Source organism: Protopterus annectens, chromosome 7.part0 (genome assembly GCF_019279795.1).
Source record: "Protopterus annectens isolate FY-2018-M chromosome 7.part0, PAN1.0, whole genome shotgun sequence".
NCBI classification, from domain to species: domain Eukaryota; kingdom Metazoa; phylum Chordata; order Ceratodontiformes; family Protopteridae; genus Protopterus; species Protopterus annectens.
The window spans coordinates 109,785,220-109,812,794 of NC_056739.1; the positions used below are offsets into that span (position 1 = coordinate 109,785,220).

At 45.0% G+C, this 27,575-nt stretch overlaps 1 protein-coding gene across 3 annotated transcripts in view; it reads left to right on the forward strand.

Annotated features, from left to right (window-relative positions):
- Positions 1 to 27,575, forward strand: part of LOC122806267 (SRSF protein kinase 1-like) — a 1,654,485-nt gene that overhangs the window by 1,152,950 nt on the left and 473,960 nt on the right. For all 3 annotated transcript variants that reach the window (XM_044076540.1, XM_044076542.1, XM_044076541.1), the window contains exon 10: positions 40 to 480. In XM_044076540.1, the coding sequence (XP_043932475.1) occupies positions 40 to 480 (441 nt within the window). The remainder of the gene's footprint in view (positions 1 to 39; positions 481 to 27,575) is intronic.

The window sequence follows — 27,575 nt, forward strand, 5'->3', positions numbered from 1 at the left end:
GATTTCTTTTTTTCACTTTTTTTCCTTTTGGTTTTCTAGAGCATCTCTTGGAGGAGGAGGAGCAGGAATGTTCTGAAGAGGTCACCAAGGATATGTCTTCAGTTGAATTAAATTGTAATGCTGTGGTAGAAGAAGTAACTACTCACTCAGACTGTAGCCATGTTGAAGTACTTAGAAAAGAACAGGACCTACACAATGCAAATGACTGTGGTTCCTTACGTGAAGCAGGGAATGCCCCATCCGACTGTGAGTTTGATAACTACAAGCAACTACTACAGAACGGAGAGTTGGTAGAAACCGAGGCTACAACATTTGGACTGCAAGGTCATGTTATTTCTGAGGCATATTCTGGGGCCCCCATGGAAGGAGTGTCTGCAGTTGAGAATCTACATGATGGCTGGTTAACTGATAGTATTCGCACTGATTTTTCTACCAGTGCAGGGGACCACCTAAAAACTAGCAGTCAGAGCAGTGAAGAAGGTACTGATGCAATTCATTTAAGGTTTCTTTGGAATCCTTTGTTCTGTTTTACTGCAAGAATTCTCCATTTTGGTTTACTGTGTAATCTGAAAGTTCATAATTTCATTGCTAATCAAGTCCCTGTTTTACTGCAAGTTTTGCAGTCTTTAACTGAGCTAGGGTGGTTGTGTTCTTCAGAGAAGTCTTGGTCTTGTGTCTTGTCTCCTCCCCTTTTGTAGATGAAAGGGTCCAGTGGTTTAATGGAATGTTTGAGTAAAACTCTCCTTGATGTACACTGTTTGGGTAGCTCATCACCAAAACCCTTTGCATTACCATGTTACATTGGCAAAGACGGTGCTTGCGAAGGGCAAAGACGACAGCGGCCCAGGATGCATCCCCCTAGAGGCCCACTTAGTCATTTTGCAGTTTGTCACTTGGATTTGATGTAGGTGAAATGTGAGGAGACACAGCCCAGCCAGCTGTGTTGCTTGTAAGCCAAGATTGACTACTGTAGCACTGGAAAGCCAGCCGGTGGGGTTGGTGAGCACAGTGTAGCCTACTGACTTTTTTTCAGAGAGAACGTGTGGGGTTTTTTTGCAGATAGGACTCACTTTAGTAGAGATTTGAGGGCAAAATGTCCGAGGCTGAGCATGTAATGGTACAGTGTGGAAGCCAGATATTAAAACAGTCACATGAAAGAGAGTGGTGTGACGTACATGCCATTGTATGCTCTAGGATTTTTTTTTCACCCATCTCAGTTCAATGCCTCTCAAAAAAAAATCCTCTGACTGAAGTATGATGATCCCTTATACAACTGGTGGCAGATAAAGATATGAACAAAAGTTGGTATAAATATATGTAATGTGTGAGAGCGGGAAGAAAAATAATAGTTAATACTGCATCTACTTCAACAGCCTTTCTCAGAGGTGTTCCTACGAGGGACATCCTAGAAGCTGCTACCTGGAATTCTGTTAATACCTTCACCAATCATTACCACTTGCCTATTTTCTCTAAATCCAGAGCTGGTTTTGCCACTGCAGTCTTGCAGGACCTAGTAGCTGGTCCTAATGCTCTCTAATTGCCTCCTCCCTTCCTTAGCTTTGGGAATCTAACCAAATGTAATGACTGCAGCAGTGAATCATGCAGAAAATAGTACAGTTGTGTATACTTAGCATAAATGTAGATGTTCGAGTGTATTCACTGTTGCAGACAGCCCCCTGACTTCTGTTTGCTATACCTCTCTTCTAGTTTACAGTATTTAAGCTTTCTGGTGTATTTGCTTATAATTGGAGGTGTAATATTGTATATAATTGCTTCCCATTATGGGGGCAACTGACATCTGGGGCAAGAAAAACTGATGTAATGGCATTGGCTGCATGCTTTATACCCCTGACATCATGGAAGAAGAGATGGCAACCGATGCAGGACCCAAGACTTTGATAATCAGGCCTGCTGTGGGCTACCTGCAAGCAGATAACCCAAATGTAATGACTGCAACAGTGAATACACTCGAACATCTATATGTATGGTAAGTGTACACAACTGTACTTTTCCATTTCAGGGACTGGTGTCATGAAATTTTTAACATGATGTGGAATTGGAACAGCTGAGAGCATGAGTAGTTTGGGCTCGCATTGCATCATTGCTGTGCGTGTGCGTGGAGATATATGCATGTGTGTGTGTGTGTGTGTGTGTGTGTGTGTGTGTATATATATATATATATATATATATATATATATATATATATATATATATATATATAGAGAGAGAGAGAGAGAGATGTGCAATATTTCAGGTGGACTAGCAGGCATAAAAGACAGTTGGCCCACCCTAATAAATGTAGTTTTTGTGTCACTCTTCACAGTGACTTTGGAAGAGGTTTTAGGTCTATGCCTTATAAGCCCAGTACATTTTACAGACCGTTTTATTGAGTGGTACAAGGCCTTTCAGCTGGAGGATGCTAGCTGTATTGATCCTGTTAACGGATGTGTGATAATTTGATGCAGTTTTTTTGCAGTGGCAGTTAACTTTTCACTTTTTGCCAGGTTTGGAGGTATATGACTGACAGTGAAGTGTTAGAGGATAGGTTTTGGGCATACCTCTCAGCTGTACAGATATTTGCCTCATAATTTCGGTTTGTTTCTCATAAAATTGTGGTTCTGACAAATTATTGGAAAATTAAGGGTTGAAGTCAGAAAGTGACAGACATTTGAGTTTCAGACTTCATACACATCAGATTAATGCTAAACCTGATGTCCTTCTATTCACATGTTGCAGTAGTCTCACTTGTGGGATCCTCCTCCTCAGGCAACTTGAATGTCCGGCTCCTGTGCCAAAGCTTAAGCCTGGTTGCTATCGGGTGCATGGGACATCACACGCAGGGCCATAAACCATGGGCCATAAATGTGACATCTGTATGGACAGACCTCAGAACTTCTCTGCTGCAGTCGAACATCAGCTTGCTTGTTTCGCTCTGCGTTTCGGAAGACTATGCAGATAAGTACCCCATTGGTCTTTAATTTCACTTAGTCTTAGGTTGCTGTTACACTTTTATAGCCGATGTCATCTAGGAAGGGAAAATGTAAGTGCGGTCAGCAAATTCCGCACAAATATTCCCATGAGCTTTCTTTTCTGCTTAGACCAATCGTACAACCTGTAATATTTGTCATTCGTTTGTCCCTAAAACCCTACGCAGTCATCTAGCAGCCCTTAAATTGTTCTTGGAAAAGCATTGACTAAAAGCGTTTGGCTCTAGGTATGGAAACTGAACCGGCTGTCGAAAGGCCAAGATTTCAAGGCCTTATGTTGCTGCTTCTCCGTCAGACGTTCCGCCAGTTACCCGGTGTAGGGGCTGAGGGATGTCTGACAAAACTGGCCACTTCAGTGGGTACCTTGTCAGAAGCCACCTAGAATCTCCAGTTGGCACATCCGCACAGGTTACTACAACGGCCACTGCTGATGTAGAAGGGGAACCGGGCTTGACTAGATGGCCAGGGCTTCTCAGTCACAGGCCTGATACCTGATTCTAAGCCTTCTCTTTCCCACACAACTTCAAAGGCAGCCCCTCTGAAGAGAAAACTAAACATCTGTCTACTACAGAAGACCAGCCAGACTAGGAAACTTTTTCCCAGTCCTTGGTTCAGGCCTTTATGGCCCTCAAGCCTACTGCCTCTCATATCCCAGCCCTGCCTACCCTTAGCCCTAGGCCAGCCTCCACTGCTTCCATCCTCCTAGTTCACACTCGGGAGGAAGATTCCTTTCCTTCTCCTTGGATGAATCACTCACAGACACCTCTCATCTGGCATCTCCCCAGGCGTACTGTTCTCCAGACAGACTCCCTGGAAGGAGACTTCCCACCTGAAGATATTACCTTTATGGAAACCATCTCCAAAATGAGGGAGTACTTCAAGTGGGATGCCACTCAAATAACTGAAGTGCAAAAGAGATATTTTGAACTCTTACAAAATGGAGTCCCCCTCTCCCTCCGCTATCCCCCCTGTGATTCCAGCTTACCTGGATGCTTTTGCTTCAGCCTCTAAGATCCCTGAATCCCAGCCTCCAGCCCCTAAACGGGGCGGATAGGTTGTACAAAGTCCCTGATGACCACAAGTACCTCATTAAGCCACCTATGGCACACCCAGCTGTCATTGCAGTGGCTCCAGATACAGTCCAGGCAGATTCCCTCCTTCTCCCTTTTGCCATCAAACAAAAACAGCAAAGTGATGGACAGACTGGGGAAAGATTTATACTTCATCCACCCTGGCCTTTAGGGCCATTAATTACCAGACGCACATCGTTAAATATGCCTTGGATCCAGTCTCTTGGGTAACTTCATTACTCTCTTCCATGCCAGTTTCCCTTGCCAAACCCCAGGTTATCTCTAAGCTCTTTTTAGCAGCACAAGTTGCCAGATATTCTATAAAATGCAGCTATGATGCTGCTGAGCCAGATCAGCTGCCTCAGCCTCTGTACTGCGCAGGTACTCCTGGCTCAGACTACAACCCCTCCCTGATGATTTCAAAAACAAGATCATAGATGCTCCTCTGGACAGTAAATTACTCTTTGGCAAGCAGTATGCAGACCTATTCAAAACTTTGCAGGAAAAAAGCCAGGAACTTCAGGACCTCAAACATTTATTGGTGTCACCGGGTCCAAAATTCTATAGGAACTACCCTGCTAAACCCACCTTTGTTAGGAGAGCACCTGCTCCTTCCTCTTCCTCCTCAAAACACAGGAAAGGGTCTAGAAAAACTTCATCCCCCAGGACTGCCTCTTCCCAATCCACCCCCAGGCAACTCTTTCCAGACGGAACAAATAATGCGTGACCGCCTAAACCACCTTCCCTTCTCTACCTGCCTCTCTCACTGTCTACCTCTTTGGCAACAGAAAAACCCATTCCAAAAGGCATATCCCTCCCTCCAAAAAAAAAAAAAAAAACAGCTCTACCTGATACCCCAGATCATCCAAGGTTTACTATCACAGGGGACCATAGAAAGGGTTCCAACAGGCCAAGAAGGTCAAGGGTTTTACTCCAGGCTCTTCCTGGTCCCAAATAAGGAGGGCCCTTGGTGGGCCTATACTGGACCTGTCCCTGTTAAACCCCTTCCTGCAGATACCTTCCTTGTGCATGCTATCCATTCAAATCCTTCTTCCACTACTGACACCCAGTGCTTTTTTGGCCACTTTGGACCTGGAGGAGGCATACCTCCATATCCCCATTCACCCAGACACCAGGAGATTTCTACGCTTTGGTATGCCATCCTCGCACTTTCAGTTTATTGCCTTGCCCTTTGGTTTATCTGCAGCAGCAAGGGTCTTAACAAAGTGTCTTGCCCCAGCAGTAGCCTACTGCCAAACAAAATGCATGCAAATTTACCCTTATCTGGACGACCTGCTTATTCAAGCAGAAGAGGCAAGTATTCCGGGGACACACCTGCAGTTCACTATGTCCCTCCTTCAAAGTCTGGGGTTTACTCTCAACCTAACAAAATCCTCCCTTACTCCATCCCAAGACCAAACCTTCTTGGGATCCAGAATAAGGGTAGATTTGATGAAGGCCTTCCTTCCTTAAGACAAGGTTTCTTCCCTAAACTACTACTTCCGGGAGTTACTTCCAGTCAACCACATCTCTGCCAGGCAGTTCCTTAGTCTTCTAGGCTTCATGGCATCTACTCTTCCTCTGTTGCCCCCTGCCAGGTTGCACATGAGGAAGTTCCATTGGTATTTGAAAAATGTCTGGTCCCAACACAAGCATGCCCTGGAATTTTTGGTGCCCTTCCTCCCCCGCCCTGAAGAGAGAGTTGAGGTGGTGGATACAACAAATAAGCCAGAACCCAGGCCTTCCTCTGCAGCCCACCAAGCCAGTGCAATTCATGCACACAGATGCCTCGAGTCTGCAATGGGGGGGGGGCTACTAAGAACAGTCTCAAGGTACAGGCTGAATGGATGTCCTTGTAAATAATAAACCGGCTCAGCTCCCCAGACACTGCAAACTTTAATAGACCAAAAGAGCGAAAAAACACAGAATAATTCTATACATATGAAAAGATAACTTATGTAAAGACCTTCCTCCCTCTAATACAACCAGGTCCCCTTCAAGTGTTCACAGACACCACCACTGTGCTATGGTACATTAGCAAGCAGGCAGGGACCAGGTCCTCATTACTGTGCATGCTAGCAATACAAGCATAGGAGTTGGCCACCCAGTACAGTGTTACACTGCAGGCGGTCTACATCCCATCTCAGGACAATCATCAGGCAGATGCCCTCAGCAGATCATTCTTTCAACATCACAAATGGATGTTAAACAGAGATGTTTTCTTAGACATTGTCCATCGATGGGGCACCCCACAGATAGATCGGTTTGCCTCCCCTCAGAATAGACAACTACAGATATTCTGCTCCAGACTCTCATCTCCACTAATGTGGTAAGTGGATGCTTTTCAATTATCTTGCTGGTGATCCCCTATTGGTCAAGACAGCATTGGTTCCCCCTTCTTTCTCTTGCCAAGGGTAATCACCACAAGTTGCCTCACAAGATGGACCTGCTCACACAGCAGAAGGGATCCCTCATTCATCCTCATCTGAAAACCCTGAGCCTAACCCTGTGGGTAATAAACTTCTGATCCCTTTCAGTTACCTGTATTCTGAGGACGTGCTATCTGTCTTGCAGGAGGCGTGGAAACCCTCTACCAGGAGATCCTGTGTATCATAATGGAAAAGGTTCTCCAGTTGGTGTCTTCAAAGGCAACTAGACCCCTTCCAACGGATTTGCCTCTAGTCCTAGCCTATGTGAGTGAGCTCCTAAAATCAGAACTTTCATACTCCTCAGTGAAAGTCCATTTGTCAGCCATTTCAGCCTTCATACCTATTGATCCACCCCTATTATCAAGACTGGAGGTGAAACTTTTTCTTAAGGGGGTTCTCCATATTTGACCACCAAGAAAACCTGTCCCTCCTCCATGGGACCTGAACTTCGTACAGGAGACACTTACCACTGCTCCCTTTGAACTGGCAGCTTCTGGCACTTTAAAGATGTGTTACCTGTGAGACTGTCTTGTTAGTAGCCCTTACTTCAGCTAGGAGAGTCTCTGAGCTGCAAGCGCTGATGGCCACCTCACCCTACACTGTCTTCCACAAAGACAAGGTAGCTCTGCGTACCATTCCCTCCTTCATGCCCAAAGTGGTCAGTGAACTGTCCCTTAACCAGTCTGTTTACCCACCTTTTTCCCTTCGCCATAGAATGACAAGAGTACTCCATTCCCTTTATGTTCTCAGGCAACTGAGGTTTTATCTGGACAAGACCAAAGACATTAGAAAGTCCAGTCAGCTGTTTGTATCATTTCACCCCAGGGCCCTGGGGAAAGCTGTATCCAAACAGACAATATCCTCCTGGATAATGCAAAACTATTACCTTCTGTTACTCTTTCCATGGTAGTGTGTTACCCCACACTGTTAACGCACACTCTACTAGAGCAGTGGCCTCTTCAAGTGCCATTCTTAAAGGCCTGGACATAGCCACTATCCTAGAGGCAGCCACATGGTCCTCTGTACACATCTTCACCAAACGTTATACATTGGACATCTCCCGAGCCAGGCAGGATTTGCAAGAGCCATCCTCCATGGTTTCCTGGAGACTGCTACCTCTTTCTCCACCCTTTGTCCTGCTTGAGTTGTGGTATTGTCCCACAAGTGAGAATGCTGCAACATGTGAGTAGAAGGATATAGATTAGTTGTGTAAAATCTTACCATAACCATAGATGTCCTTCTCTTCCGTGCTGCAGTATTCATTCCCTCCTGCCTACCTCCCAGAGGACCTTTTTCCTGTCTGGATGGCATCCCTCTTTTTCCTTAGACTATTGTCCGACTGGGCAGTCAGTTCTGAGGTCTGTGCATGTGGTGGGCACATTTATGACCCATGGTTTATGGCCCTGCATGTGACATTCCACGCACTTGACAGCAACCAGGTTTAAGCTTTGGCATAGGATCCAGACGTTTGGGTCACCTGAGAAGGAGGAGGATCCCACAAGTGAGAATACTGTAACATGGAAGAGAATTACGTCTATGGTTATGATGAGATTTTACACAACTAATCTTTGTCTACTTTCTAGGTTTCTAAGATCAATATTTAAAAAGTGTCTCTATTTTTGAGCCTTTGTCCAGATTTCTTGCTCAGAGGTTGAGAGAGATAGTTATGGGGTTGAGTGGCTTTAGGTTTCTTAACGCAAAGAGCATTTTACCCAGTGATCATATGCATAGTTAAACTACTTTTAATATTCGTCTGCCAAACTAAGTATTTTATGTGATTTAGATTGCTTACTTCAGCAGTGGCATTTCCGTAATTCAAATTGCTCACTTCAGCAGTGGCATTTCTGTGATTCAGATTGCTCACTTCAGCAGTGGCATTTCTGTGATTCAGATTGCTCACTTTAGCAGTGGCATTTATGGCAGCAGACTGCTGTTGCTCAACAGTTTAGACTTTCCCAGTCTCAAAACTCCTCCCCAAATGCTGCATACCTCTCCTTCTCACTTGATTTCTTATGCTGTATAACATCAAGCATAAGGAGGTGCTGCACTTTATAGCCGTTTTCATTTTGTGACTTTTTTTTCCATAAGCACATTTTATTATTTTATAGAATGTATATATTTGACACATTCCCCTTGCAAGCTGCATCTAATTTATTCTGTTGATGGCCATTTATATCCTTTTCTAACTGTTTCCATTCCCCCCACCCCCTTTAAACATTTCACCATGTGTCAGCAGTTACATGATTTTTATTCTTCATTCATTGCTTTTTCTTTACCTTTGTCACGTCTTTCCATTTATCTTCAAGTTTTTAAAGGCACGCTTCTTGCTTTATGACCAGCAATTTTTCTCAGCAGTTATAATCCCCTACTGACTCCTCATCAAGCACTGCTGCAGCGACCCCAGAGAATGCCGGTATGGTGGCTGACTATTGCACATCTCGTGCGAGACTCGTACCAATACTGTTAGTAAGGGAGAAACGAGTTGATCATTTCTGAGGAACCAGAAGGCCTTCCTCAAATCCTCATGAAGTGAAGGAAGAGGTGCCTAGAACTTTGAGGTCCTTCAGGGTTCCAGATGACCATTTTTCCTGAGGTGAGACTTCACCCCTAAGAAAAAGAAAAGCTAAGAATGTTTCTCCTATTCAGATGTCTCAGAAAGAGGAATGGATGGAGTTCACACGAAGACTGTATAATGCCATCTTGTCTCTGAAAATCCCTTTCATTCCTCTCTACTCCTTTACTTCCCTTCCCTGCTCAGAAGGGAACATCAGTCTCCATCTGAGGGGAAGGAGGATGAACCTGATTGAGATGAAAATTCCTGTGGACAGCTTGCTGCTGATGAAGAGGGCACCTTGTCCCCTGACTTTCCCATTGAAGAAAATCCCTTTGGGGAAACTGTATTTAAAATGATGTGCCACTCTGATTAGGAATACAAACTGGGGTGACATTGTACATGCATACCCCACCGGACGCAGATCTGAGCATGCTGTGGGTGTTTGCCCTTTACCTCAATGTAGTGTGATCTTGGAGTTGGTGTATTTAATTTGCAGGGGATGGGGGGTGCAGTGGGGGCACAGCCCTTCCTGCAAAAACATAAAATACATTACCGTCCTGGACTGTTGTGTGGTGGCTGTGGTCTAGGTGGGCCTTGCTACTGTGCACCAGGAGAGGTATGTACATACAGCATTGCCCAAACCAGTTTCTGATGTACAAAAAATATACTAAAACTTGCTGGAGATAGGCTTCTACTCCTCCTCCTATTACTCCAGTATTGGACGTCTTCCTAGATATTTTTGCATCCACTTCTGTTTCCTGATTTCCAGCATCCAAGAAGCTAGATTGGTCCTCTGGCACCTTTAGAAAACCCTAGTTTCTTTACAAAAATCATGTAGCTGATCCTTCTGCTTTTTCCCTTTCTACTCACAAAGCTTAGATGACAGCAGCTAATGATGTTCATTATGTTTCACTGTTGCAGTCATTACACTTGGGTTATCCTGCTGGCAGGCTACCCACAGTCGGCCAGAATTCCAAAGTCTAGGTCCGGCGTCGGTTGCTGTCGCCTCCTCCCTGACGTCAATGTGCCAGGGGTATAAAAGATGCAGCAGACGCCATTTTCTTCAGTCTTTCTTGCCACATGATGCCCGAAGCAAAAGCAGTTCACAAGTGCTGGTCGGCCGACTCCTGAGATTTTCAGAATCTAATTTCAGGTCCGAAGTCTTCATTAAAGCTAAGTACCCCGTTGGGGAAACTTTTTTTTCTTGCTCCAGACCGATGTCAGAAAAAGTTAATAATTGTATTTCTTGTGGGAAGCAAATACCTCATAAGGATTTTCATTCTTACTGTATACCTTGCCTAGGCCCAGACCACAACGTTGCTTGTTGTCGTTTTTGTGCTAGATTTAACCAACGCACTATCAAGCATAGGTACAATTTTGCCTTTCATTATTTCGGCCAAAGATTTAATTATACTATGCCGTCGGAACAACCGATGAACGGAGTTTCTAAAAAAACGCAAGGATAAAGACAAGGACAGGCATTTGAGGTCCAAAACAGACTATGAGGCTTTCCGCTAAGCTACTCGTCGGTTCGCCGGTTCTCAGTAAGGCGCTTTCGCACCCCCTGGCACCCACTACCTCAGAGCCACAGGCCGCTTCCGACTCCCACGTAGAGCCGACTGGGCCTTTGGAAACTCAAGGTATTGGATCCTCGGAAACAGTCCCCTCAGATGGGTCCGGAGCCGCTGTGCAGGCATTGGCTTCTGAGGGTGTTTTCAGACCAACACAGTTATATGTAAAGCCATCTTCAGCTTCAAAGCCAAAGACTAAAGCAGCTCTAAAGACAAAAAAAGTACAGCATTCTCCAGGACAAACTTCCATGCCTAAAAAACAAATGCTCAAAATGGCCGAAGACCTTATTACTTTGTTCAGGGGTTCCCATCCCCCTCCTGATAAGAGGCCTAGGCAAGAGACTGAATATCAATCTTCAGATCAGGTTTCCATTTCCTCTGATTCCTCCTCTGATGTAGAATGCTCTCTCCCTCCCTATGGGGATTCTGATGCTGAATAATCTATTCCTTCAGCTTCTTCTCCTGAAGATTACTCTTTTGGGGAAACCCTGCATACCATGAGGGAGCATTTCCACTGGGAGAGCCAGGATTACTCAGAATCTAAGAAAAGGCTCAGAGATTTTCTTTTGCTTCCACAGCACAGACCCCTTGCTATTCCCCCTGTTCTGGACATTGTGGGTGATGTTTTTTCAGAGTCCGGCCTGTCTCCAGACTCCATACCTCCTGCACCAGTTAAGCCAGAGAGATGCTACAGGGTTCCAGATTCCCATAAATTTTTATATAAAAACCCTGCAGCTGACCCAGAGACCATTTCCCAGGGTCCTAAGGGTGTCAAGGCTTCCACTGCAAAAAACCCTGTCCCCTCTGATACGGATTCAAGGGCACTGGACAGATGGGGGGAAAAAGTTTACACTTCAGCTACTTTGGCCGTAAGGGCCTTAAATTGTCAATATCATATGCTTAAATATCAGCAATACTTAATGTCACTATTAATACAAAAAATGATGACTAATTCTGACTGTCCAGACAACAAGGAAATGCAGGATTTATTGCATGCAGCTGAACAAGTGGGAAATAATACTTTGCAATGTGGTTTTGATTCTTTGGAGGCCTCTTGTAGGGCAGCTGTGACGGGTTCTGTGATTAGAAGGCATGCTTGTTTAAAGGAACAGAATCTGCCTGGTCATGTTAAAGCAAAATTATTAGATGCTCCATTACAGCATGATACTTTGTTTGGTGTTAAGGCAGAAGAGGTGTTGAAGAAAATGGAGGATAAAGCGAAATCTATGCAAACAGTTAAAGATTTCTTACAGGTACAGCCACCTAGATTTAGCAGAAACTGGCCTTCAAAAAATTGGTCCTTTCCAGTATCAGACAGGCCACAAAGAGGCAGATACAGACGCCCTAGAGGCAGAGTCCAGCCCCAAGGCTCATACAGGTCTAAACAATGGGGTGCTTCCACCTCCAAAAGTGGAGAAGACAAATCTCAACCTTATAGGAAGCAGTCACAATGACTTTCCTCTACCACTTCCAAGCACTTACTTATGGAAGCTCCCTTAGGGGGAAAACTAGCACTTCAACAAACCTGGCACATGATTACACAGGACAAATGGGTCTTGAATATAGTGTCTCACGGCTACAGGTTCCACTTTCACACCCTGCCAAAGGCAAGAGGCATGCCAGACTTGCCACACAACCAATGGGCAGAGGCACAAAAGCAAGATGTTCGTGTTACCCTGCTGCAGTCATCACACTTGGGTTATCCTGCCGTCAGGCGGTCCTGCAGTTGGCCTGAGTTCCAAAGTCTTGGTCCGGCGTAGGTTGCTGTCGCTTCTTCCTTGACGTCAGTGCGCCAGGGGTATATAAGAGGCATCCAACACCATTTTCTTCAGTCTTTCTTGCCACGCGGTGCCCGAAGCAGAAGCAGTTCGCAAGTGCCGGTCGGCCGACACCTGAGATTTTCGAATCAAATTTCAGTCCGAAGTCTTCAATAAAGCTAAGTACCCCATTGGGGAACCTTTTCTTGCCTCAGTCCGATGTCAGAAAAAGCTAACAATTGCATTTCTTGTGGGAAGCAAATACCTCATAAGGACTTCCATTCTTATTGTATTCCTTGCCTAGGCCCAGACCACGACGTCACAGGTTGTCGGTTTTGTGCTAGGTTTAATAAACAAACTATCAAATGCCGTTTTGACTTCGCACGACATTACTTTGGTAGGAAATTTAATTATATCATGCCGTCGGAGCAGCCGACGACCGGCATGCATAAAAAACGCAAGGATAAGGACAGGCAGCCTAGGACCAAGCCAGACTCCGAGGCCTCTGCTGGGCCTGTCGTCAGTTCTCTGGTTTTCATTGAGGCGCCTACGCAGCCCCTGGCGACCACAGAATTGGAACCCCAGACAGCTGCGGATTCTCAAGCGGAGTGTACTAGGCCGTTGCAGCCATCTTCATTAGGCCCTTCCGACACCGGAGCAGAAGGAGATCCCGGTGCAGTAGAAACACCTTCGGTTGCAGAAGGTGTCTTCAGACCAACTACGCTCACCATTAAATCTTATGCTAAGCTTAAAACTCCATTAAAACCAGAAAAGACTGAAAATCTGTCTCCAGTTCAAGGCCCCATGCCAAAGAAACAGATGCTTAAGATGGCTGAAGATTTGATTATCCTAATCAGGGGTTCCCATCCCCCTCCAGATAAAAGACCAAGACAAGAGGAGGATTATGCTTCCTCTGACCAGGTTTCAGTTTCCTCAGATTCTTCTGAGGAACAGGATTACACTTTTCCCCCTTATGAAGACTCTGATACTGAAGACTGTCTTCCCTCAGCATCTCCCCCTGAAGACTACTCCTTTGGGGAAACTTTACATACCATGAGGGAACATTTCCACTGGGAAGGCCAGGACTACTCTGATTCTAAGAAAAGGCTCCGAGAGTTCCTTTTATTACCCTAGCACAGACCACTTGCTATCCCTCCAGTTTTAGACATTGTGGATGATGTTTACTTGGAGTCTAGTCTAAATCCAGACTCTCTACCTCCTGCTCCAGCCAAACAAGACAGATACTACAGAGTACCTGACTCACAAATTCCTTTATAAAAGCCCTGTGGCTGACCCAGAAACAATTTCCCAGGGTCCCAAAGGGGCTAAAGCTTCTGTGGCTAAAAATCCTGTGCCCTCTAAAAGGAATTCCAGAGCCCTAGATAGATGGGGAAAGAAGATATACACCTCAGCTACTCTGGCTATGAGAGCATTAAATTGTCAGTTTCACATGCTGAAATATCAGCAATTCCTAATTTCTCAATTAAAACAAAAAATGAGCACACATTCTGAACAGTCTGAATTCAAGGAAATGCAGGATCTGTTGCATGCAGCTGAACAGGTGGGCAGACATACTTTACAATGTGGATTTGATTCATTGGAAGCTTCCTGTAGAGCAGCTGTTACTGGGTCTGTCATACGTAGGCATGCTTGGTTAAAATAACAAACCCTGCCTGATCATGTTAAAGCAAAATGATTGGATGCACCTTTACAGCAGGATGTATTATTTGGTGTCAAAGCAGAAGAGGTTTTAAAGAAAATGGAGGATAAGGCAAAGTCTATGCAGACGGTCAAGGATTTTTTTACAGGTACAACCCCCTCGTTTCAGCAGAAATTGGCCAACAAAAAACTGGTCCTTTCCAGCTTCTGACAGATCACAGAGGGGCAAATACAGACGCCCAAGGGGCAGAGATCAGTCACAAGGCCCTTACAAACCTCGCCAATGGGGTACTGCTACCCAGAAAGGAGGAGAAGACAGGCCCCAAGCTAGCAGAAGACAAACGCAATGACTCAACCCTCAAACTACAAAGCAAATCTCTCTTGGCAGCTCCCTTGGGAGGAAAATTAGCACTTTTTGCAGACAACTGGCACATCATCACAAAAGACAAATGGGTCCTAAACACTGTCTCACAAGGATACAGATTCCACTTTCATACCTTGCCAAGGATAAAAGGAATGCCAAACCTGCCACCAAATCAATGGGCAGAGGCACAAAAACAAATTACAGCTCTCATGGACATGAGAGCCATTCAACAGGTACCTACACAGGAGCAAGGACAAGGATTTTACTCGAGACTCTTTCTAGTCCCAAGAAAGGACAAAGCATGGAGACCCATTCTGGATCTTTCAATTCTGAACACCTATCTGCAAGTACCAAAATTCAAGATGCTAACACTACAGCAGCTTCTTCCCATGCTGGGCAAGAAGGCTTGGTTAGTAACGTTGGACCTCAAGGAGGCATACCTGCATGTCCCTATCAGACAAAATTGCAGAAGATACCTCCGCTTCATTGCAGGTTCAACCCATTATCAATTCTCTGCACTGCCCTTTGGCTTATCTACTGTGCCCAGGGTCTTCACAAAATGCCTGGCACCAGTAATTGCATACTGCAGACAGAGGAATTCAAATATACCCATACCTGGACGACTGCCTTATTCAAGCAGAAAGCAAGGACATTCTTTTAAAGCATCTGGCATTTGTCAAACACCTTCTAAGTTGCCTAGGGTACACAGTAAGCGAAAAGAAATCAAAACTAGTGCCCTCACAAAACATAATATTCCTGGGTGCCAGCTTGAATACAACGGCCCAGATGGCTTATCTCACGCCAGACAAGCAACAACAGCTGACTCAATACTTCAAAATAATGGCAACAAAGACCCAACTCCCTGCAAGAAAAATTCTGCAGGCCTTGGGATTCATGGCATCTTGCATACTACTAATACCATTTGCAAAACTGCATATGAGGAAATTACAATGGTACCTGAAAAGCGTATGGACTCAGCACAGCCACAACTTGGAAACAATGATACCACTCATTCCCTGCCTTCAACAGGAGTTTCTTTGGTGGGTACAGGCATGTCACCTTAACAAGGGTCAGCCTTTCACCTTACCCACAGCCAGGCAAACTATGACCACAGATGCATCGGACTATGCCTGGGGAGCACACATGGCAGGACATTGCATTCAGGGCAAATGGACTACAGATCAAAGGCATCTGTATATCAATCAAAAAGAAATGCTAGCAGTACAGAATGCCCAACAGCTTTCCAGGACAACAAGTAATAAAGACAGACAATACCACAGTAATGTGGTATATAAACAAGCAAGGGGGCATACATTCCTACCCTCTATGCAGGCAAACAATGACCTTGTGGAACACAGCACTGTCTTACCAAGTTCAACTACAAGCACAATTCCTGCCAGGAAAGAAAAACACATTGGCAGACGACCTAAGCAGAAACATCAATAATCCCCACGAGTGGAAACTAGATCCACAAGTATTTGCAATGATAGCTCAAAAATGGGGACGCCCAGACACAGATCTGTTTGCAAACCCCAAAACTACCAACTTCAAAAATTTTGCACAAGGACATTCCACCCACAAGCTTTTAAAGTGGACACCCTCTCATTCAGTTGGAAAACATTAACAGTGTATGCCTTTCCTCCACTGCCTCTTCTAGCAAAGGTACTGCTGAAAGTCAGATTAGAGAGGCCACAAATGATACTCATTGCACCAGACTGGCCACGCCAGCACTGGTATCCAGTTCTAAGGAACATGGCCCATGGCCCACCATGGATTTTACCACAAATTCCTCACCTGCTCACCCAGCAAGACAATCAGATTCTACACAGCCAGCTGAAGATTTTAAACCTGGCTGCATGGCAAATTACCTAAACAACCAGCCAACACCTCTACCCAAAGCTGTTATGGATGTCATTCTGGAGGCCAGGAGGCCCATCACCAGAAAAACCTATTCAGACAAATGGAAAAGTTTTTGCGCCTGGAACCAGGCTAAAGGCCAAAATCCCCTTGATCCAAACATTCCTCAGATTCTACAATATTTAACTGAGATGTTGCACAAAGGACTTTCCTTTTCATCTATTAAGATCCACGCCTCAGCAATTTCAGCTCATTACAACACGGATCCTCCTTTATTTTCACATCCACTCCTAAGACAGCACCTCAGAGGAGCTAAGAACATAAGACTGCCCAGGAGAGCACCAACACCTACTTGGGATCTCAACTTTGTTCTGGAAAAGCTTACACTGCCGCCCTTTGAACCAGCTTTTTCAGCCGATTTAAAATTTCTTTCATGGAAAACTGCCCTGCTACTAGCAATAACTTCAGCTAGAAGAGTCTCAGAGCTACAGGCACTTTTGGCAGTGGAGCCTTTCCTCATTTTTCATCAAGACAGAGTCTCTCTACGAACTAACCCTTCCTTTATGCCAAAGGTGGTATCCATTGTGGCCCTAAACCAAACATTCATTTGCCCACCTTTTTTCCAAATCCCCAGAACAAAGGAGAAAGACTCCTGCACTCTTTGGAGATTCACAGGCAATTACGTTACTACTTGGATAAAACTAAGGCTTTCAGAAAATCTGACCAGCTCTTTGTAGCCTATGCTGCAGGATCACAAGGAAAAGCTATCTCAAAACAGACCATTTCAAAATGGATAGGACATTGCATACGTTTCTGCTACACGCATCATGGGAAACCGGTACCTGCTAACATTAGGTCCCACTCCACCAGGGTTACAGCTACATCAGCAGCTTTTCTCAGGGGGATGCCAACCAAGGATATTCTGGAAGCTGCAACTTGGAGTTCAGTGCACACCTTCACCAAACACGATCACTTACCTCTATATTCTAAGACTAGAGCTGGTTTTGCCACTGCAGTTTTGCAGGGCCTACTAGCTTCTTCTAACCCTGTTTAACTCCACCACCCATCCTTAGCTTTGGGATTCAACCCAAATGTGATGACTGCAGCAGGGTAACACGATGAACATAGTACAGTGTTGTACCTACCATAAATGTAAATGTTCGAGTGTTCACCCTGCTGCAGTCCAGGTTACCCTCCCTCCATCCCCTCTGAACTAGCTGGACTTATCCACACCTTTCTATCCTATACCACCTCTGTGGTGTATTTGCTTGTGCCTGAAGGTATTGTTTTATTTTTATATGTACATTTTTATATAGCAATATATATGTTGCCTACCTATTGGGGGCACCTGACATCTGGGGCAAGAAAAACTGAAGAAAATGGCGTCTGATGCCTCTTGTACACCCCTGGCGCACTGACGTCAGGGAAGAAGCGACAGCAACCGACGCCTGGCCAAGACTTTGGAACTCAGGCTGACTGCGAGACCGTCTGACGGCAGGATAACCCAAGTGTGATGACTGCAGCAGGGTGAACACTCGAATATCTACATTTATGGTAGGTGCGAAACTGTACTTTTCTTCCCTCATGGACATGGGGGCCATTCAGCAAGTACCACTTCAGGAGCAGGGACAAGGATTTTTACTCGACTCTTCTTGGTACCCAGAAAGGACAAAGCCTGGAGACCAATACTGGACCTGTCTATTCTAAACACTTTTCTGGAAGTTCCAAAATTCAAAATGTTAACTCTGCAGCAACTTCTGCCCATGCTGGGCAACAAGGCTTGGCTCGTAACTTTGGACCTAAAGGAGGCATACCTGCATGTTCCAATCAGACAAACTTGCAGAAGATACCTCAGATTCATAGCTGGCTCAATGCACTACCAATTCTCTGCACTGCCCTTTGGCTTATCTACTGCACCCAGGGTCTTCACAAAATGTCTGGCACCAGTAATTGCTTTCTGCAGACAGAGGAATTCATATATTTCCCTACTTGGATGACTGCCTTATTCAAGCAGAGAACAAGGGCATTCTACTGAAACATCTGGCGTTTGTAAAAAGATTGCTAAATTGCCTGGAGTACACAGTAAACGAAAAGAAATCAAAATTAGTACCTACTCAAGAGACACTATTCTTGGGTGCAAGCTTAAATGCAACTGCCCAGATGGCTTATCCTCACGCCAGACAACCAACTAACTTCTTACTTCAAAATGTTGGCAACAAAGACCCAGTTGTTTGCAAGAAAAATGCTGCAGGCTTTGGGCTTCATGGCATCCTGCATTCTTCTAATTCCATATGCCAGACTGCATATGAGGAAACTACAATGGTATCTGAAAAGTGTTTGGACTTAACATTGCCACAGCCTGGAAACATTAGTAACCCTCATTCCTTGCCTGCAACAGGAATTTCGATGGTGGGCACAGGCCTGTCACCACAACAAGGGACAGCCATTCTCCCTACCCACAGCCAGGTAGTCAGTAACAACAGATGCACCAGACTATGCCTGGGGGGCACACATGGCAGGAAAATGTATTCAGGGCACATGGTCCACAAGCCAAATGCATCTTCATATCAATCATAAAGAGATGCTGGCTGGTCAGAATGTCCTAACAGCTTTCAAGGATCTACTTCTTCCAGGACAATTTCTGATAAAGACGGAAAATACTACAGTCATATGGTACATAAACAAGCAAGGAGGCACAGATTCCTACCTCCTCTGCAAACAAGCCATGACTTTGTGGGACACGGCATTGACTTATCAAGTACACCTGCAAGCACACTTCCTGCCAGGAAAGAAAAATACTCTGGCAGACGAGCTAAGCAGAAACCTCACGGATCCCCACGAGTGGCAACTGGATCCACAAGTCTTCAGCATGATAACAAAGAAATGGGGATGCCTGGACATAGATCTATTTGCCTCCCCTCACAACTGCCAGCTACAAAGATTCTGCACAAGGACTTATCATAAGCAAGCATGGAAAGTGGATGCTCTATCATTCAGCTGGAAAAACCTTACAGTGTATGCCTTTCCACCTCTGCCTCTCCTCCCCAAGGTACTCCTAAAGGGTCAGACAAGAGAAGTCAAAAATGATTCTGATTGCCCCAGACTGGCCCGGCCAGCACTGCTATCCAATCATAAAGAGCTAGTCTCAAGGCCTAGCCTGGACATTACCTCCGATTCCTCATTTACTGACTCAACGAAACAATCAGATTTGGCACAACCAACTCAGGACCCTAAATCTGCCAGCATGGCGGATAATGTAGCTATTCATAACACAACTCTCTCTAAAGCAGTGATGGATGTTATTTTGGAGGCCAGGAGGCCCAGTACCAAAAAATCTTATGCAGAAAAATGGAAGAGATTCTGTGCCTGGAGCCAGACACAAGGAATTGACACGATTGTACCAAATATTCCTCAGATTTTACAATATCTAACTGAGATGCCTGACAAAGGCCTATCTTTTTCATCAATTAAAATCCATGCCTCTGCCATTTCAGCTCATTACAATACAGAACCACCTATTTTTTCACATAGATTGCTAAGACAGTACCTCAGAGGGGCCAAAAACATAAGACCCCCAAGGAGAGCACCAATACCTGCATGGGATCTCAATTATGTCTTGGAAAAATTAACACTGCCACCTTTTGAGCCAGCCAACACAGCTGAAATAAAGTTCTTATCATGGAAAACAGCTCTGCTCCTAGCAATAACCTCTGCAAGACGAGTCTCAGAGATGTTCATCGTGTTTCACTGTTGCAGTCATGACTGTAGGGTTCTCCCCTGCCGACAGGCAGTCCTCGGTCGGCCAGAATCCCAAAGTCTGGGTCCGGCGTCGGCTGTTCAGCCATGCTCCCTGACGTCAGAGCGCCAGGAGTACAAAGCTGACAGCCGACGCCATGTTCTCCAGTCTTTCTTGCCGTGCGGTGATAGCAGTTTGCAAGTGCCGGTCGGCTGACTCCTGACAAATTTTTCTGAACAATCTTCAGTCCGAAGACTTTCTTCTCCTATTCAAAGCTAAGTACCCCGTTGGGGAAACTTTATTCTTGCTCCAGTCCGATGTCAGAAAAAGTTAATAATTGTATTTCATGTGGGAAGCAAATACCTCATAAGGATTTTCATTCTTACTGTATTCCTTGCTTAGGCCCTGACCACGACTTAGCTAGTTGTCGGTTTTGTGCTAGATTCAATCAACGTACAATTAAACGAAGGTACGATTTTGCATTTCATTACTTCGGTAGGCGTTTTAATTACAAAATGTCGTCGGATATGGTTCCGGCTACCAGAGTTCACAAACGACGCAAGGACAAAGACAGGCCTCCGAGGTCCAAATCTGACGATATTGTACAAGCAGAGCCAGCTTCAGGTTCGGCCGTCGTCAGTAAGGTGCTTTTGCAGCCCCTGTCATCGGCCATTTCGGAACCGATGGCCGAAACGGACTCCCACGAGGAGCCAACTAGGCCTTTGAATACTTCTGTTGCAGGACCTTCGGACAATGCTCCTTCGGATGGGTCCGGAGCCGCTGTGCAGGTACTGGCTTCCGAAGGGGTTTTCAGGCCTACTCAGCTTCTAATAAAGGCAAAGCCAAAGACAAAGGCAAAGACTCATTCCAAATCAAAGACTGCAACACAGGCCTCTTCTGATCCGGCTCCCAAGTCACAGAAACAGTTACTTAAGATGGCGGAGGACTTGCTCACTATGATTAGGGGTTCACATCCCCCTCCAGATAAAAGGCCAAGGCAGGAAGTTTATTATGACTCCTCTGATCAGGCTTCTGTTTCTTCAGTTTCTTCTTCTGACCAGGAATATTCTTTCCCTCCTTATGAGGATTCTGATGTTGAGGAATCCATTCCCTCAGCTTCTCCCCCTGAGGATTTCTCTTTTGGGGAAACTTTGCTTGAAATGAGGGAACATTTTCACTGGGAAGGACAGGAGTATTCAGAATCTAAGAAAAGACTAAGGAATTTTCTTCTTCTTCCCCAACATAGACCCCTGGCTATTCCTCCTGTTTTGGATATTGTGGATGATGCTTTTTCGGAGGCTAATTTAACCCCTGACTCTTTTCCTCCAGCTCCTGTTAAGCCAGACAGATATTACAGGGTTCCTGATTCCCACCAGTTTTTATACAAGAATCCTACTGCTGACCCTGAAACCATTTCTCAGGGTCCTAAGGGAGTTAAGGCCGCTTCTGCTAAGAACCCCATTCCCATTGAGAAGGATTCCAGATCTTTAGAAAGATGGGGTAAAAAAGTGTACACTTCTGCTACTTTATCTATTAGGGCTTTAAACTGTCAGTTTCATATGCTGAAATACCAGCAATTTCTCCTGTCTGTTTTGAAACAAAAGCTAACTTCCATTTCCGCCTGTGCAGATGATAAGGAATTACATGATTTAATGCATGCTACTGAACAAGTTGGGAAGCATGGTTTACACTGTGGTTTTGATGCCTTGGAGGCTTCTTGTAGGGCTGCTGCCTCTGGTACAGTAATTAGAAGGCATGCATGGTTAAAGGAACAAAATTTGCCGGATCAAGTAAAAGCTAAATTATTGGATGCTCCTGTTCAACATAATGTTTTGTTTGGATCTAAAGCTGAAGAGGTGATTAAAAAGATGGAGGATAAGGCTAAATCCATGCAAACAGTTAAAGATTTCTTACAAGTACAGCCACCCAGATTTAGTAGGAATTGGCCTACGAAAAATTGGTCCTTTCCCAATTCTGACAGGCCTCAGAGGGGTAGATACAGACGCTCACGAGGAAGGCCTCAAACACAAGCCTCTTATAGACCAAGACAGTGGACTGCTTCCACCCCTAGGGGAGGAGAGGACAGGTCGCAAGCTCATAAGAAAGTCTCAATGACTCCCTCTGTTGGGCTGCAGGAACTTCTTGCCTGGAAGCCCCTCTGGGAGGAAAACTTTCTCTTTTTCACCTAAATTGGACTCGTATAACCCAAGACAAGTGGGTTCTGGATGTGGTTTCAAGAGGTTACAAATTCCATTTTCATACCCTTCCAAGACCAAGCGGATGGCCAGATCTTCCAAAACATCAATGGACAGAGGCCTTAAACCAGGTGGAAGTTCTTTTGGCTATGAAAGCCATAGAACTAATTCCACTTTCAGAGATGGGACAAGGCTTTTATTCAAGGCTCTTTCTAGTCCCCAGGAAACAAAATTCATGGAGACCCATTCTGGATCTGTCAGTCTTTAACACTTTTCTAGAGATACCAAAATTCAAGATGCTAACTCTGCAGCAGCTGCTTCCAATGCTGACCAAAAATGCATGGATGGTAACTTTGGATTTAAAGGAGGCATATTTACACATTCCCATCAGGCAGGAGTGCAGAAAATACCTCAGGTTCAAGGCCGGATCGAGGCACTTTCAATTCTCTGCGCTGCCCTTTGGATTGTCTACTGCGCCCAGGGTCTTCACCAAATGCCTGGCTCCAGTAGTAGCTTATTGCAGACTCAAGGGAATTCAAATCTACCCTTATCTGGACGACTGTCTTAGTCAGGCAGACAGCAAGGAGGTCTTACTACAGCATCTACAGTTTGTTCAAAATCTTCTCAAGTTCCTGGGATTCACTGTAAACATAAAAAAGTCAAATTTGACACCCTGACAACAGATAATTTTTCTGGGTGCTTCTCTAAACACAACAACCCAGATGACATTTCTGACGCACGAAAAACAGTTACAGCTGGCTCTAACTTTCATAACCTTGGCAACTTTAACTCAGCTATCTGCAAGGAGATTCCTGCAGGCTTTGGGTTACATGGCCTCCTGCATCCTTCTCGTACCATATGCAAGGCTACATATGAGAAAAATACAGTGGTACCTAAAAAGTGTATGGTCGCAGCATTGCCACAGTTTAGACACTCTGATCTCCATCCTGCCTTGTCTTCAAAAGGAATTCCTTTGGTGGTCCAAAGCATGCACTCTAAACAAAGGAAAACCCTTCTGTCTGCCTCCAGCCACTCAGATACTAACCACGGATGCCTCGGATTATGCATGGGGAGCCCATTTTCAGGGCAACTGTCTGCAGGGCCTTTGGACAAAGGATCAGAAGCACCTGCATATCAATTTAAAGGAAATGTTAGCCGTTCAGAAAGCTCTATTGGCCTTCAGGAATCTTCTACAACCAGGACAACTACTGATACGGACAGACAACACCACAGTTATGTGGTACATAAACAAGCAAGGGGGATCTCATTCCTACCCCCTTTGCAGACTAGCCATGGATCTATGGAACACAGCTCTAGCTTGCAATCTGGACCTTCAAGCTCAGTTTCTACCAGGAAAGCAAAACTTCCTGGCAGACAGTCTGAGCAGGAACCTTTCGGACCCACACGAGTGGATGCTGGACACCGAAATAATCAGGATAACAGCAGTCTGGGGATGTCCTCACATAGACCTCTTTGCATCCCACCTCAATCAACTACAGATTTTTTGCACCAGGACTTTCCACGAACAAGCTTGGAAAGTGGATGCACTATCATTCATTTGGAGAAATCTCTCGGGATATGCCTTTCCGCCTCTTCCTCTCCTTCCATGGGTATTATTAAAGATCAAACAGGACAAGCCCAAGATGATTATCTTGTTGGTCCCAAATTGGCCTCGACAGTTTTGGTACCCAACTCTGAAAAACCTATGTCTGCAGCCCCCTTGGGTTTTGCCACAGACTCCGAACCTTTTGTCCCAGCACCAGGGTCAGGTTCTACACTCCCATTGTCAGAACTCTCAGCCTGGCGGCCTGGTTAATCCAGGGTCTTTGATACATTCTCTCCTACCCAAGCAGGTTATGGATGTCATTTTAGAAGCCAGACGTCCTAGCACTAGAAAATCTTATGCAGGAAAATGGAAAAGATTTTGTTCCTGGATGCAGGCTCAGGATTCTAATCCTCTTCTTCCTAACATTCCTTTGATTTTACTTTACCTGACTGATCTCTTACATAAGGGTCTCTCTTTCTCTTCCATTAAGATACATGCCTCTGCTATTTCCGCCCTTTATAATACAGATCCTCCAATCTTTTCTCACCAGCTCATAAGACAGTTTCTCAGAGGAGCTAAGAACTTAAGGCCTCCTAGATCTCCTCCCATTCCTGCTTGGGATCTCAACTATGTTTTGGAAAAGCTCACCTTGCCTCCTTTTGAGCCTGCTGCCTCTTCTGACATCAAGTTTTTATCTTGGAAAACAGCCATCCTCTTAGCTCTGACCTCTGCCAGGAGAGTTTCAGAGTTGCAGGCTCTTATGGCTGCAGAACCTTATATTATTTTTCATCAAGACAGGGTGTCTTTAAGGACTAATCCTACTTTCATGCCTAAGGTGGTTTCCAAAGTGGCTTTAAATCAAACTATTCACTTGCCAACCTTTTTCCCTACTCCTCAAAATAAAGGGGAAAGGATCTTACATTCCTTGGATGTACACAGACCACTACGTTTTTACCTGGACAGAACCAAGGACATCAGAAAATCAGAGCAATTGTTTGTTTCTTATGCTTCAAGTTCTATGCTTCAAGTTCCCAAGGTAAAGCCATTTCAAAACGGACCATTTCTAAATGGATTGCTCATGGAATCAGATTTTGTTATTCACACCATGGAAAGCAAATCCCAGGGAGTATACGTACTCATTCCACCAGAGCTACTGCCACTTCCGCAGCCTTCCTCAGGGGAGTTCCTACCAAAGACATTTTGGAAGCTGCAACTTGGAGTTCAGTGCATACTTTTTCAAAGCGCTACAATCTACCTCTCTACTCTAAGTCTAGGGCAGGCTTTGCTTCTGCAGTCTTGCAGGGCCTTTTAGCCACCCCTTCTTCTTTATGACCACCTCCCTTTCATTCTGCTTTGGGATTCTACCCTACAGTCATGACTGCACCAGTGAAACACAATGAACATAGTACAGTTGTGTACACTTACCATAAATGTAGATGTTCGAGTGTCTTCACTGTTGCAGTCTGGGTTTCCCTCCCTCCTGTCCCCTCTTATTTTTACTTTTGTGTGGTTCCTTTTTCCTCCATTCTTCTGAGGTGTATTTGCAAAGGTTTTGGGACCTTATTCATTTTGGGACTCCTGACATCTGGGGCAAGAAAAACTGGAGAACATGGCGTCGGCTGTCAGCTTTGTACTCCTGACGCTCTGACGTCAGGGAGCATGGCTGAACAGCCGACGCCGGACCCAGACTTTGGGATTCTGGCCGACTGAGGACTGCCTGCCGGCAGGGGAGAACCCTACAGTCATGACTGCAACAGTGAAGACACTCTAACATCTACATTTATGGTAAGTGTACACAACTGTACTTTACAGGCACTCATGGCTGTGGAGCTTTTTATCATTTTTCATCAAGACAGGGTTTCTCTGAGGACAAACCCAACTTTTATGCCTAAGGTAGTGTCCAGTGTGGCCCTTAACCAAACAATTAATTTGCCCATCTTTTATCCAAACCCACAGAATAAGGGTTGAGAGACTCCTGCATTCTTTGGACATACACAGACAGCTACGCTTCTACTTGGACAGAACTAAAGCTTTCAGAAAGACTGAGCAACTTTTGGTGGCATATGCTGCAAGATCACAAGGAAAGGCCATCTCAAAGCAGACTATTTCAAAATGGATAGGCCACTGCATTCGTTTCTGCTATGCACAACATGGCAAATCAATGCCTAAGGCCATTAGGCCACATTCTACTAGAGCAGCAGCCACTTCAGCAGCCTTCCTCAGAGGAGTACCAAAGACATTTTAGAGGCTGCAACTTGGAGTTCAGTGCACACTTTTACCAAGCACTACCACTTGCCTCTCTACTCTAAATCTAGGGCAGGCTTCGCCACTGCAGTTCTGCAGGGCCTTATAGCCTCTCCTAATCCTGTTTAGACCCAGCCACCCAACCTCAGCTTTGGGATTCAACCCAAGTGTAATGACTGCAACAGTGAAACACGATGAACATAGTACAGTTGTGTACCTACCATAAATGTAGATGTTCGAGTGTATTCACTGTTGCAGTCCTGGTTTCCCTCCCTCCATCCCCCTTTCTTTGCTGGGACTTTTCTGTATTTCTCCATCCTGTACAACCTATGTGGTGTATTTGCTTGTAGATGAAGGTAATGTTATTGTTGTGCATGCATACTTATTGGCATAATTTTTTAGCCTTCCTGTATGGGGGCACCTGACATCTGGGGCAAGAAAAACTGAAGAAAATGGCGTCGGCTGCATCTTTTATACCTGTGGCGCACTGACGTCAGGGAGGAGGCGACAGTAACCGACGCCTGACCTAGACTTTGGAATTCTGGCTAACTGCGGGTAGCCTGCCAGCAGGAAAACCCAAGTGTAATGACTGCAACAGAGAATACACTCGAACATCTACATTTATGGTAGGCACACAACTGTACTTTCTGTCACCTAAATAGTAGAGCCATGGACAGGTATGGTAAGAAGGTTTAAACTCCTGCCACTTTTGCCTTCAGAGTTTTTAAATTACCAGACTCGAATGACAAAATACCTTTTGTCCATTTTAGAGGATTTAAATAAGACCATGGGGTAACCTTGAGGTTTTTTGATACTAAGCAACAAGCGATTTCTATGTTTGGGCAAACTATACACATTGCTAGGCATTCCATTAAATTCAGCTGTGATGCTGCAGAGACTTCCAGGGCTTGCTGGATTAGTTATTAGAAGATTTACTTTGCTTCACCTGTAGTCTCCTCCCTGAGCTCTTGGCTCCCCAAGAGGGATTTTTTATGTGGAGCTTCTGCGGTCAAACTTTTCAAGATTCTGCAAGAGAAGGGTAAAATGATAACAGGACTTTAAATGATTTTTCTCTCATTTGTACCTAGGCATCAAATAAATTTACAGCTAATAAGCCCACCTCCTTTGTCTGTAGAGATCAGAAACCCTCTCAGAACGGCAAGAAACAGCCCAGAAAAAACATTTTATAACAAACCTACCGGAGACTCCAGTCTGGAAAACATTTTACAGAAAAGTAAACCTATCTGCTGCCACCTTCTTCCCTCCTCAGTGCAGGAATTCCTTTGTCAGAAATGTCAGAAAAGCTAACCTTGTCCCTTCCAGCTGGGAACTCATTACTACAGACAAATGGGTATTATCCGTCATTTAACAAGATTACAAACTGTCTTGGAGGGGAAGATCCATTGCTGAGGGATATTCCTCCTTCAAATCACATGCCACTACTTTCGCCTCTTTTACAAGATATCCTCAACCAGGGCACCATAGAACTGGTGCCACACCTATGAAGAGGCTTTTATTCAATTCTTTCTGGTCTCCAGAAAAAAGGATAGTAGGGGTCCCATTCTGGGCTTGTCTCACCTCAGCACCTTTCTGGATTCACCATCTT